We start from the raw sequence: 14,479 nt of genomic DNA on the forward strand, positions 1-14,479 counted from the left end.
TTTGTATTTGTTCGTAAGACAGCCGGATGAGTGCAACTGGCAGTCATATTCTAATTTCACAAAGGCTGTGTTTTACCCGTGGCGCTGGTATGAGAGGTATTGTTGACAGTTGTAGGAGGGAAGATAACTGGGTTAATTAGGGCCAAAAAACCTCATTAGTCAGCACTGAGAGGAAGATGTAAAGTTTATCAGTTCCTGTTTCCCTACTTTGAGGATGGTTTTGGGGTTGGCTCGCAGACAAGTTACAAAGTGGATCCTAATTCTAATGAAATGTTTTAATCAAACCCCCCCCTCCTATCCCCGCCGCCCACCCCGCAAAGCATGCACGTCCCTTCATCTCTTGTTCTACCATTGTTCTCCTTCAAACGTGTTCAAAGTGTGAGGTATCACCAAAAAAATGAATATTTTCAATTTGCATACTTGCAGTGACAACAAAGAGGATCTGCTGCGGTGAGTGTTCCAATCATGGATATGGACACACACTGCAAGAAACCACACAAACATACACACACACACACAAGGCTCAGGGAGGTGACCGTTACAGCTCTAGCATCCTGCAATAAGCGAGCAGATGTTTAGGGCCTGAATGCTCCGTTTTGTCCCGGTCTCCAACGAAATCAGCTGCTGAAATCCTCAACAAAGATTAGACTTGGGAGTTCCCACACCTCATCAAGCTAACTGTATCCTCCCAAAGACAGGGTGAGAGTCAAGATCCAACACTGCAGTGAATAGCCAGTATAACTCTGGAGGGAACATGTAATTCTGGCAGTCACACAAAATGAACAGGAAGTGCTGCAGAACAGCCTGAAAGATGTGCTCGAAAGAATCTTGTGAAGACACATGAATCTATTCATCATTCTCCATAATGCCACATATTGGAAGGGAAGGCCAATAAATGAGTGCGTTTCTGATGTTTACTTTAGCAAACTCCATTGAGATATTAACTCAATGTGGCAAGACTGGCAATTTAGTTAATTCAGCCAAAGAAGTCTGTGAATCAATCACGTAATTTCTTGAATAATATCAACAATCATAGCTTCGATGAAAGTATCTCCTTTACTGAATGGCACATTTGCAAAAAATGTATTTACTTTTCCTGAGGCTGCTAATTTACAGGATTTCAAATCTCTCTCTATATATCTATATCTATATATAGATATAGATATATCTATATATATATATATATATATAGATCTGATATATATATATATATATATATAGATCTGATATATATCTATATATAGATATAGATATATATCAGAGAAAAAGTGGAAAAACAAAGAACGTTCCAAATAGCCGCAGGACACGCCAGGCCTACACTGTGTACGTCTTACCTTAATGTAACCACCAGTAGTGCTTGTAATGAAAAATGTCTTTGACTCACTATCTCATCATGCCCCAGGAAAGAACATTTCGAGATATGAGTAAATTGTGAGCATGTTTTCCTTTTTGCTTGACTGGTGGTCTTCCAACACTGTTTTTTCAATCTGATAGTTGCTTCGGTTCCTTGGATGAATTGATTGTGTAAAGTTTTCCATATCTCTTTTGTAGACATTATGGAGTTATCTTTTTGTTGTGGTTTATAGAGACTGTCTGAAATCCCCCTCAGAGAACATTACTTTAAAACAGTTGACAAGTATGTACTATATAAATACCAGGGAAACACAGCACTCTTTTCACTGTTATTGAACTGCTGAGCGTTTAGGTCAAGTAATGACGAGACATTAAGCCTTTGCAGATGACAGGATTCATCCCAGCCGACTTGTTAAGTATTTTTGCCGCTGAAGTATTTTATATTCAGTGGTGCTTACTGAATATGGCCAGTCATTATGACGTTCAGTGGGCGTAAAAATGTTGTCGAGTTTGATCCACTGTTGGCTGTGCCTCACTCGAATGGCCATTTGTTTAACACCCTCCTTTCTCTTTCCAACTGGCAGAACATAAATGACTTCCAAACGGATAGTTCTTCCCTGCAGAAATAAACAGGACCTTGTAGGTGTCATTTAAAAGATAAATACTGATTGTCTGTACTGTCTTTTTACTCAAACAAAGGTGGTACCGTCGTTCCTGTGCAAATGTGTGGGATATTTTTTAAAACGTATGAAAGAGAAATTGTGGAGGAGGCGATTGGCGAAATAAAGAGTCAGCATTTGCCCCCGCCTGCAGAGATACATTTCTTAACCCCCATTACGGATGTTTTCAAAAGCGGGATACAAATACTCCTGACAGCTCATACCATTATGATTACCTTGGTGCTGCGGGAGAAACTCAATAAATAAAATCAACAAGGATAATTAAAGGGCTGTATTCGTATGATGCCACGTCGTGCCTTTCACCGATATTATTCTTGGCATTTGGCTGTTCAGGGATTGAAGGTCCTCATTACATTCACGTGTGGGGAAAATCTATTCCCCGATCATTTGCACTCCGCTCACAATTCCATTGAGAGGACCTCACAGGAACAAACACAGCCTTCATTTTATACAGAGGTTCCAAACAGCCCCGGGTTATTGGTGGCCCACGTTGTGCAAAATCATATTTGAGTGGATCCACTGCAGCATGGCTGCTTGCCTCCCGCTTGAATTGAAAATTCCTTGTCGTATCACCCGGCATTTGATTTGTTGTTTCTAGATTATGTGAGGGCTTCCTGCCTCAAGGAGGAGCATTTTCTAACGTTGTTTGATGAAAAGCAGTGTTTGCATGAGGCTGGAAATGTGACATAATGCCCTTGTAAGTGGAAATGGCATGTATCTGATATCTTCCAGGCAGCTGATAACAAAGGCTTAGTGGATGGCTTTGTTTGGGGCGATAACGTGATTATAAGGCTGGCGCAGACCTGTCTGAAAACAATGAATGTTTACGGACAGGACTTGTCATAGCAAGTGTGTGGAGGAAAAAAAAAAAAAGTAGGTTTTAGAGGTATTTGAGAATGCAGAGGAGGACGAGAGTGGGTTGTTTGCGGAAGGAGAGACAACAGCAAAAGACAAAGAAGTGTGAGATGAAGGAAAAGAGAGCAACGGGGAACAGAGAGTGTTCTCCTGCATCAGCTTTTTGGACAGCTGCCTGTCGGATGATAGGATTAAAGAGTTCTTTAATATGACCTCTGTGCTCTATTTTGCTATTAACACACCACGGAGTGAGATAGGTCACTCGATACACAACATGCACCATGTAAAGCAAGGTTGTGCCTCACCTATAATGTCTAGTCAAATTGGAGGCAAAGGTCTGTTTTGGATTTAGCTCACAAAAGATGCACATGCAGCTGTTTGGAGGCCAATTCGATTGCAGCGTATAGATAGACACGTCGTCATACATTATCATACTGCAACGTATTCCCAACCCTGATGCTTTATGATAACAAGCCACAACTTTCGTGCCAGCCCCCCCCCCCCCCCCCCCGCTCACTGTGTGGCCCTGTAGGAATAGAGAGAATAGTGCAATGCTTGAGTTCGAACATAGAGCATGGCAGAAGATAACAGAAAACCCGGGAAGATGCCTCCGTCTCTGTGTGAATAAACTATTCAGCATTTGTTCAAAGTTTAACTGCATCGACAACAAACAAAAAAAGTTGAGAGAGAATTGGGAAGAATTTGCTCAGTTTCAGTGTCGGGTTACGATATCGCTGCCTCTATTTACTGTTAGTAGCAGTGCTGTGCAGGTCTATGCCAGCACTCCAAGCTATACATAATATAGAGCGTAAGAACTGCAGACTTGAAACCGGAAACTTTTGACCCGAGTCAGACTTACACATTGTGATTATTTCACCGATAGTCTGACTCACCGGATGCAGACTGTGGTCGTAAGCCTGCCATTGGCCTCATATTTCGGCTGGCATTCAACTCCGTGTCTGCTGTCTGCGATATCTATTTTGCATGGCCCCGTCGCTGCATCCTGTGCTTAACACCACCAAAAACAATTGTGATTGATTGAAAGAAATACAAAAAATGTTTCCCTCCCATACCAGAATGATAATGTGTGGAGCCAGACCTTTTTTCTCTGCAAGACTATGGTGCCGATGATGATTTGGCATCATAAACATGTTGGACCATCACAGTCTGGACCCGTGGGTGGTGACAGTGTGTGATTCAAATTTGTTATGATAATCATTGGCCTTCTGGTCAAGTCTCTGCCCGTTCCTCCCAATAACATGATTTGAAATGAGTCATTTTTACAACTGGAATCAGGACCAAGGTATAAAAAGCCGGCAATGCAAATGGTGAAGTAATGGAGTGCTATGAGTGGGAATTCTTATGAGGATTCATTTATGCTGCGTCTTTGGTCTGGTAAAGCATAGAAACAAACCATTTTTAATGTACGTCCAATTCTGGAACAAGGGAGGCTTGCAAGATTGTGTTTATTCCTTTATTTTACAAGTCCAACAATGTTAAAACTAAACTAGACCCAAAAGAAAATAAAACACAGAAAAAACAGCTGAGGTGAATATACTGGCCTTCTAAGAAAAAAAGACGACATACATTTGCATTGCATTATCATGATAGCCCACTGAGACATAGAGTGTGTATGAACACACACACACGTACACGCACTCTCAAGCACACCGGGGACATGCAGGCCAAGTCTGGTGCACAACGACAGCGATGTCAGACTGAAATCTATTTCCAAAACGCAAGCTCCTTTCGTCTTATTAACACTGCTACATTAAAACCATCCACAGGAAGAGTTAAGGGTTGATTATTGTATATGTAAGCATGCAGGAGGAACGTACGATACTATTTAATACTACATTTCAAATCTGCTTCCTCTCCACCTCCAGCTGTTGTGCGCTCTTCCCATGCTGTCTGCTGTGTTGTCTGAGAGTAATGGTTTTTGAAACCCACGCATATGTGCGCACACCCACACACCCGGTCATATAGCTGAGTTAGCTTGACAGACTGTCATCAGAATACCGTAATGGGACTCAAACCCCCCCTACACTCCAAGACACACACACACCCACACACACACACAGCAAAGGAGTGTGTCACTGTGGGGGAGATGATTGACGGGTCTCAAGATGGTGACGGAGACCAATGTGAGCCCTGGACAACAGTCTGAACAGCAGGTTGCTTTGTATTTAGCAACAAAAGTGCGTGTGAGCGTGAGTGCATTCCTTCCTTTATTTGCATGTGAGCACAACTCTTAATAGTTGCAGTATTACGACAAAGTGACTGTTGAAGTATGATGAGGCAATTTTGAAAACAGCAGCAGAGCAATTATACGCTGTATTCACAATTAGAATCATAACTGCCAGTTTAGAAGCAGTTGTGCGGGGCAATACTTTTATGTCAGAATACCACAAAGGGAGGCTGCAACAGAAATGTGTTGTATTACCAATCAAGTCAAACTTCTCCCTCTTTACCCAAGTAAAGGTCTTGTCTCGTAAAGGAACAGAGAGCAATTACGAAAGTGAAATACTTTCTTCTAAAAAAGGAGCTAAATTGTTCTCTCCCCAAAGGAAGGTTGATTCGCTGTGATTTCCTTTTGATTTGATGACTTACAGTATTTCCTTACCCCGGGGAAAAAAACGGTTTTAAGTATAGTGTAGGGCTTTTATTATTGATCAATATTTCATTCATTTTTGCAAATCACTGAGGACTATAACATGTGTGAAAACATACCCATCACAATTTACCAGTGTTCATTTAATTTAGTTTGTTTATTTTACAACAATAACATACATGACATCATTCTTTAATTATAGTCTTGTATGTTTCATTTGACAGTTTTATCAAAAGGTTGATTCTTGTTTGGAACAGATTAAGTTGACAGTGGAGGACGGATATTAAAAGTTGTTACTAGAGTCAACCAACTATTTCTAGTTTAAATAGATCAACATTGCAGCGTCCAAAGGCATGAAACCTCCCAGCATCAAACCCATTGATTTCTTGCGTTGTTGTTGGGGTTACTATGTTTTTACATCATGTTCTTTAGTACAATATTTCTACTGTTTAGAGATTTAGAGAGGTGGCATTTATTTCAGCAACCTCAAGTCCACCTAAAGTGTGGCCATGTCCCACACCATCCTAATTAAAGCACTCTAGTGAAAGTTATAGTGCTTGCAATGAAATGCACTGCAGTTAAATCAGGAGAAGTTGATTTAATTGATAGAGACAAGGAAGGAAGGGAGTGAACTTGCATCTGTCTTGGTTGAATTAACTTGCAAATGTACATCTGTTATATGTTTGTGTAGGAACATTATAAAGTTGAGGACAAGGTCATTCCAACGGCGTTTTATCCTAAAAACATCTGTGATGAGGTTATCTGAGCACTATTGTAGTGCGACAGTAGTGTTCAGGGTTTTATTCGGAGTACATTTGTATTTCCTTCCCAACTTTTTGTTATTGTAACATCAAAATGATGTAAAGGGTAAATGTAATACACCTGCATTTCTGATTTCAGTGCACATAGTGGAGACCGTTCTTAATAAATATCCTATTTATGGTTATGCAGTCACGTAAACAGTTGGTCAACAGTAATATGTTAATTGTTATCAGAGAAGAATGATGATTTGTCATTACATGAGATCTGATTTCTTTCATTGCCCAAGGTGTAATTCTGTTCTACATCCTGTTCTACAGTATTTCAGCTGTTTCCACACATTCACTGTTGCCTTAATTAGTTATTGACAGTTAATGTGGTCGGATTGTGAGTCACAGTTGCACTCACAATTGATGACATTCTCCCCAATTTCAGAACTTAAGGGCATGGCCACACATGCGCACAATTCGCAAATCTTCAAATTGTGGGGTTCAACATTTGTGAATTTTGACCAATAGCAAAGGAATCTGTGTGGTTGACACCACTTGCCACTGCCCACATGGAGCACAAATATTGCATCATTCGCCACATGTGTGACTGTGAGGCCGTCCAGGAGTCAGGGGCTTTGTGGCTTGAGCCTTGGCTTTTCCTGTCCGCATTAGGAATCTTTGATCAAGACACTAAACCCCAATTTGCTTTCAATTAGTAGACCAGAACTTTCATGGCATGGTAACATGAAAATACAGTTACAAGTAAAAAAGAAGATGACGTATTTTAAAAAGTGTGAATTGTGTTTAAAGGTTGACTCAAGGTTAACTCGTCAGCTTCAAGTTCAGTGTTTGGTTCCAAAGATGATCAAAAACAAGTACAGTTTTCAAATACAACAATGTCAAAAACAAAAATCCTAACATTTAAGAAGCTTCTGCTTGTAAATGCTTGCCATCTTTCGTAGAAAAATTACTCAAATACTACATTTTTGTATCAACATTGTTGACAATAAACTGGTCATGTAATAAAACCCCTTTCAAACAATGTTCAATTCAAGCATTTAGCTGCCAAAAGGAGCTGTTAAAGTTTGAAATATTGAAAGGCTTTTATGTTGGACATGGGTGTTTATTTTTATCCTTATCTGTGTGTTTTCTGTAGGTGTTCGGGGGGCGTTGAGGTGATGCATGTCCCCCGGTCATCCCAGTGGAGGAGCCAGCTAACAACGAGTGGCTTTGGCTGCTGAACGCACCCCCTCCCACCATCACCACCCTCATCCCTTCCTCGCTCCCTCCATCTCTGATGGCTCTATGGGGCGTCGTCAGCCTCAGCCTTCACTGCTGGGTGTGTTTACATTCTGCGGTAACAGCAGCAGCGGTAGCAACTGCCAGCCTCCCCAATGACAAGCCTGGGGGCCCCCTGGACTGGCTCCTGTCTGATAAAGGGCCTTTCCACCACTCCCCAGAGTACATTGACTTTCTGGAGAAGAACCGGCAAGGCTTCTCCACCAGATACAAGATATACAGGTGAGTCAGGGCAGCTTTACACTGTTTACTTCTGCTGTCACTACTCCTATAATACGCATTGGCAAGTCTCCCAGCAGCCGAATCAAACGGTCCCCTATGGTTGTCCTTTAAAGGATCAGCTGTGTGTAAATAAAGGCCACATATATAACAAGAGTATATGATGTGTTTGCATATTTAGATTAGTATAACTCACAAAGTCACGAGCCACAGCCTGTACTCAACGGCAATTAGAGCTGTACGATCTGGCTTATTTACCATGAGCAAACAGATCATTGTTGATTTAAAGCATTAGCAAAAGCTTTTGTGGTCATATGAAGATGCCAGCAGTCAGTGCTAAAATTGGATTAGTCACTCTAGTTTTGTGAGTTAGCATGCTACGTTAGAAGAAGACAGAAATGCTAGCTGACCAGATACTACTTTTTGCTAGCACGCTGACATCGCTAACTGATCACATGATCAAACGTATAAGCCACGTCCGTTAATTAAAGGAATAGTTCAACATTTTGGAAAATACACTCAGCTAATTAGCTTCCCTGCCACTGTTGTGTCTATACAGTAATTATTAAGCTACAGCCTCTAGCCATTTCACTTTGACATTGGGAGACTAGCATGACTTAGCTCGGTTGAAAGCTAATGGCTATCTGCCGCTAAAGCTCTTTAATTAAGAGGCTCTTTCTTGTTTGTTTAATATCTCATGTAAATATTCAGACACACAACCCTGAGTATAACCACAATCATTTACACATTTTTCCTATGAATTACACAACTTTAGCATACAGACATATTTCCTAAAAAGTCAAACTATTCCTTTCAATGCAGTTTGCGTAGCCATGACGCAGTTCACAACCACAGCTGTCCAAATGCTGAGGACCTCCAGTCTAGTTATCATTGTGTATACGCCCATATGTTGGTTGGGGAAACGTATTTTGTTGAGGGGGTTTAACAGTATCAACCTAAAAGCGTCATTCTTGACTGTTAGAGGAGAGAACTGCATGTTAACGCTGACTATTTCATGTAAGTAGCAAACACGTATTGACAGTCAGATGTTGCATATTTTGATACCTGAAGTAAGAGAAAAATATAGATTAAGAGAGGTGTCTTTCATAATTAATGTGAACTTCAGTAACCTCAAGCCCACATGTCCTTACCTGACCCGGCTTCATTAAGGCACTCTACGGGAAACTATAGTGCTTGCAATGAAATGCACTGCAGTTAAATCAGTTGAAGTTAGGTAAATTGATAGAGACACGGAAGGGAGTGAACCTCCATCTGTCTTGGTTGAATTAACTGGCAAATGTAAATCAGCTGGAATATGTTGGTGAAGATTAAAGTTGAGGACAAGGTCATTCCAAGTGTGTTTTATCCTAACAACATATGTGATGAGGTTATCTCAACCCTACTGTAGTGTTCACAGCTGCAGCTGCAGAGGGTCTTTATTAGTATTACATTTCCTTTTCCTTCCTAACTTTTCCATTGTAACATCAAAATTATATAAGGAAGAATATAATACAACTGCATTTTGTGATATTAGTTCACACAGTGGACAATATGCTTTATGAAAACCCAATTCACAGTTATTCAGTCAGATATTATTTGGCCTGCTTGTCATGCAGAAAAGGTTTCTCACAGTCGATGTTCACAAGATATCTAGCACATGCCGAGACAGAATCATCATGATGTATTTAATGTGGGCACGTTGCTATCTGCTGGCTGTGCATCACATTCGGCTGTCTTCCAAACCCTCAGGGGGTCACCTGATCGGGTGGTCAACTGAAATATGTTGATTAGCACTGGGGAAAAATGATGATTTGTCATGACAGCAGCACGGTCTGAGGTACCGGCGTGCGACCGAATTAGTGGAGATTGTGTCATGAATCATATCCGTCGTCATTTATGAGGATGTTGTCCAGGTTTCTGGAAATAGACGAACAAGATTCCTGACATCTATGGATCGGTGCGAGGATGCTTTATAGCTCCGGTGATCGTTTGCAGCTTTGGAGCTTTTTAATATTTCCTTCTCTGGCAAAAGCCAGCCATTTGTTGGAGCTGAGCTGCATGGGCGGCAAGATTAATAGTCTTATCATGTGGCCAAGTGATTAGTGAGCTCTTAGTACTTATTACTCTGCATTATCACAGAATCCCCTGAGAGGCTTCTGTCAACTGCAAGGTTGTGTTTGAGGCTCTCTAGATTACCACAATGTGGCATTGATTAATAGAGATGGTATTAAAAGGAAAAACTAACCTAAAAAGTAAATAGCTTGTAAATCTTTCTAAATTGAATTCACTTGGATTCAGTCCCATTCGATTTCGGTAAGAAATCTAAAGAAAACAGGCGGGATACAGCTGTGGGTAAAAGCCTGTGTATCTTTCTGTTTCGGCAAATGATAGCTCTCTTGCAATGCCCGTCATGGTGGGGTGAAATTTGGTGATGGTTTTGGGGGCTCACACCTTTTAGTAGGGTTGTTTTAGTTAAGAAAGTGTGCCCACTGCAATATTCTCCCAAGGGCCCCAAACGTATCTGCTGTTTAATTAACAGAAGTTCTCAGGTTTTTAAATCAAGCTTTAACCCTTGTGTACAAACAAAAGTAGGAAGTGAATCTATGTGGCAGCGATTCCCAACAACCTCTCTGTCTTTTAAAAGGTAAATGAATACTTGCCACTGCTCACCACAGGTAAAAACTGGGTCTGATAGGGAAACATTAGTATTTGGTTGAACTGCTCACAGCTCAGGCTGTTTCATTTGAATAATTGCAGAACAATATGTTTGTACTTTCTACAAATATAGAACGTTTAAAGAATAAATGAATAAATGTTACTTTGGTTAATTATTAAAAAAATCACTGATATTTGTTTGTATTTCTCAATCAACTTAAATCTACATGGTGATGTACAGACAGTGGACGCATTGATGGGATAAAGTAAGCAATTTGATACACTTAAACTAGCACTAAATTAAAGGATTTATCACTACAACTTTGAGAAGTTTATATGGACCTTTTGCAGCATGAAAACTTCAAATTTAAGTTGCATTTAATTGTGTCTCATATCCAGATTGTATCGAGATATAATTTAACCTGATAAACTGTATGCCTGGTATTAATGAGTCTCCTGTGTCCCCATTCAAATCTGATTAGGATCTCACCTAATTGTAAATGCAACGGCATTTACACTTGTGTTCAATGTGGTCACATCCCTGCACCTGTTTTGGGTATATTTTTATTAATCCATTATACGATTGCAATCCCATCACCCAAAAGGCCTTTTGAGGTGTAAAGGGAGTAAGAGTTCCTGAAGCTGCAGTCAAGTAATTGCTTTATCCTTAAAACTACTGCAGAAAATATCCCTGGGGGGTTCAGAAATGAGTAAATTACAGTACAGATAGTGTCACTGTGTCAATAGTCATTACTGTGCATCAACACGTAATTAATTCAAACGAGGAGTATCTGCAATTAGTTTATTCTGCAAATCGGAGCATGTAGGACACGCCCACCCGTTGAGTTTAACTTGATCAAAAGAAAGCTGCTTCCTGTTGGATGTAAGAGCCACTTCAAGCACAATGAACAGCAGACTTCCTAAACCACGGGGGAGTCTGCAGGTGCTCTGAAGGGGGTTGAGGGGGGGGGGGGGGGGGGGGGGGTGTTTTAGAGCAAACTCCCTCAGCGCTGCTCCTCAGCATCCCACAGCTACATTCTTACTGATGTTCTTTGCCTTGTCTCCTCACCTCTCTCAGAGGTTCTGGCAAGTAGCTCCTTGTGTTTAAGAAGCTGCTATTTAATACATTAGAAAAAATACGATTGAGCTTTGCACGATTCATAAGACACAACATTAGACACTTTCCCTTGAATCAGCCCCATTAATTGCTCAGCTTTTACTTTAGCTTTTACTGTTATTTAATTTGTTAATACGGCAGGCAGCTGAAGGCAATTTCTCTCTAGTTAAGCTGTCTTTCTAAAGTTGTATTCAATAAAGAGAGTGAAAGTGTAAAACGAGGGGTGAGGGAAGCCTCATTATGGTTCCCCGTTTTATCCTCGCTTTAGGTTTTTAGACACACTAGCAGGATGGATGGATGGCAGTGTCAACCTGTGGGATGGTCTATCAATTTGGTCCAGACTGAAATATCTCAACAAATATAGGATAGATTGCCATTACATTTTATACAGACGTCCATTGTACCCACAGGGTTAATCCTACTGACTTTTGTGATCCGCTGACTTTTCTCCTAGCATCACCACAAGGTTGTGATTCGTGGTTGTGAGTGAAATGCTTCGACATAGAGAATATTAGATAGATTGCCATGAAATTTCATTCCAGTATTGATTTCACTTTTATATTTCCTTAAACTGGTATGAATGGCTGTGTGACTGCAGATTTAGATACAAATTTAAGAAATGAAAATATAAAGCTTTTCTGGCCCACATTATGTTATAAACTACAGTAATGGAGCCAACAAAAGGTATGAAGACAAACATGTAGCACCTGTTACTACAACTGGTTTCTATGCGATACACTGCATGTTGTATTTCTGAGAATCTGAGGAACTTAAATCAAAAAGTGTCAGTGGCCATTGTGCAGATCAAACAAAAGTAAGATGGACAGATTCATCCTAAGCTTGTTTTTGTTGTAAAATATCATTTTTGACTGTCCATTTCTGGTTGAGAGGCACATCACTTTGTGCAAAAAAAGAGGGCAGAGGTGATAAAAAGTGACTCTGTTCCAGTCTTCCTTATGCATATTGTCCATATCTCTGCTTAATCCTAATAAATTACTTAATGACAGGAGAAGATGGATCACCAGAATTGGTGCTTCGAGCTACAGTGTTTGAGCTACATCAGGATTGATGGAGTAATGAATTCACACTTAATTCCCCGCCTCTCTTACTGATTGAACTGGAAGAGTGTTTGTGTTTTTGTGTGTGTGTGTGTGTTTTGGCGACTCACGGTGGAGCATACCCATTGCTTCCAGTGCAAACACAATGTGGGCCTTCCGCCTTAGCCATCTGTCCACAGGAAACATTGCCAAGGGAGAGCAGCTATGTTCCGCATGGTGAAGGCAGTGTGTCTTCACGTGTTTTTGGCCCCGTCCTGAACATATTGCATTGGTTAATGCATGTGATTATTTTTTATGGGATAAGATTTAATTATACACATCTTTGAACTGTGGAAAATTCACTATGATCATTAAATATTAAACTGCTTAAAGATTGGGCTGCATGCCAGCGAATAAATGTGTATATAACAAATAACAGAAGCACGGTGGTGAAAGAAATAGTCTAAAAATATTCAATCACAAGTTCTGCATTCAAAATCGTACTTAAGTTTTTAGAAAAATGGCCTCTGTAACATATAACATTACTAGATGGTTACTAATGCATCAATGCATAAGCGTCCCCTTGTAGCTGTTTTAGGTTTAGCTACATTTTTATACTACATGTGGCATTGCCTCCATGCAGCTCTCAACATGGCGACGGCTGTGCCAGTGGCTACCAGCTAACGGTGCTATCAGCATGAACAGTGCAAACAGCAGCAACAGAGCGAACATTGTTAACCTGGTGGGAAACCGGAGGCCGGGCACTAGGCAGAGCATCGGCCATTTGCTAGCCGTTCAGAGTTCAGAGAAGCTCATATTTATAACACACACACAGATGAAGTGTGTTTGCTCCCATATTAATGCTTTGAATCCCGTATACATAAGAGTCTTTAACATTATTTAAATCAAACCGTCTGAGAAGGGGAAATCATTCTGTGTGCTAACAACTCAATGGCAATCTGACACTGGACAAATGATTCCGCTGCTTTTTTTTAAGGGATCATGAACCATGAACTGTAGGTTGGCAACCAGCGGTGCACTGGCCATCTGGCAGACCGGGCACTTTCACAGTGGGCCAACGTGCACAACTTGCCATTTTATAATAATAATAATAATAATAATAATAATAGGGTAGCCTAAATTGGCACATTGTTGTTTTTGTTTTGTCTTTTATTTAACCGACACTCGGTTAGGGAAACGTGTCTTTCCGTCTATATCATTCTAATCTCCACATGCTCTTTATGAATATGTGTGTGTGTGTGTGTGTGTGTGTGTGTGTGTGTGTGTGTGCACACGCTCAGCTGAGAGCTTGTGTTCTGCCGAGATGGAGAGCGGAGAGTTGTCTTCGGTGTTTGACAAATATTAGAACAAAATTATTGAGACATCCTCATCAAACTCAGGCTTCTTTGGAAAGCACTGGTGACAGCAGCTTGAGGACTGTGCCGTAAGCATTGGAAAGCTATGGATTCTTCATATAACGCCACACAGACTTTTATAGGCTTAGATAATTCATGAATTGCTAACCATCATTGGCCCTGTCAACCCAACAGTGAAGGTGACTTAATTACAAAAGTGTTGATCAGTCAGCAATAAGTGTGGTTTTAAATATTTATAGCTATTTCAGAATCAGAATCAGAACCATTTATTGCCAAGGACGTTTGCACCAACAAGGAATTTGTCGTGGCGGGTGGTGCGTAACATTTAACAATAATCAACAACAGTCAACACAGTGCAATTTCTTGAAATTTACAATAAAATATAGAATAAAGTGTGCAACAAAACAGATACAGGACTGTAAGACAAGTGAAATGTTAAAAGTGTCGTGTGTTTAAATAAAGAAACTTACAGACTTACAGATTGTGTGGGCTAAAACACCCAAGAAGCTTAATTCTCCTTTACAATAA

General features: G+C 40.5%; 1 protein-coding gene across 1 annotated transcript in view; it reads left to right on the forward strand.

Moving 5' to 3' along the window:
- Nucleotides 1–7,545: 7,545 nt before the first annotated feature.
- brinp3a.2 (bone morphogenetic protein/retinoic acid inducible neural-specific 3a, tandem duplicate 2) overlaps nt 7,546–14,479 on the forward strand; it is a gene marked incomplete at both ends in the record, with an annotated part of 29,189 nt that continues 22,255 nt past the window's right edge. The window contains one exon of the mRNA XM_079158615.1: nt 7,546–7,769. Coding sequence (XP_079014741.1) covers nt 7,546–7,769 — 224 coding nt within the window. The remainder of the gene's footprint in view (nt 7,770–14,479) is intronic.

The sequence above is a fragment of the Pholis gunnellus genome (genome assembly GCF_910591455.1).
Source record: "Pholis gunnellus genome assembly, chromosome: 4".
Classification (NCBI taxonomy): domain Eukaryota; kingdom Metazoa; phylum Chordata; class Actinopteri; order Perciformes; family Pholidae; genus Pholis; species Pholis gunnellus.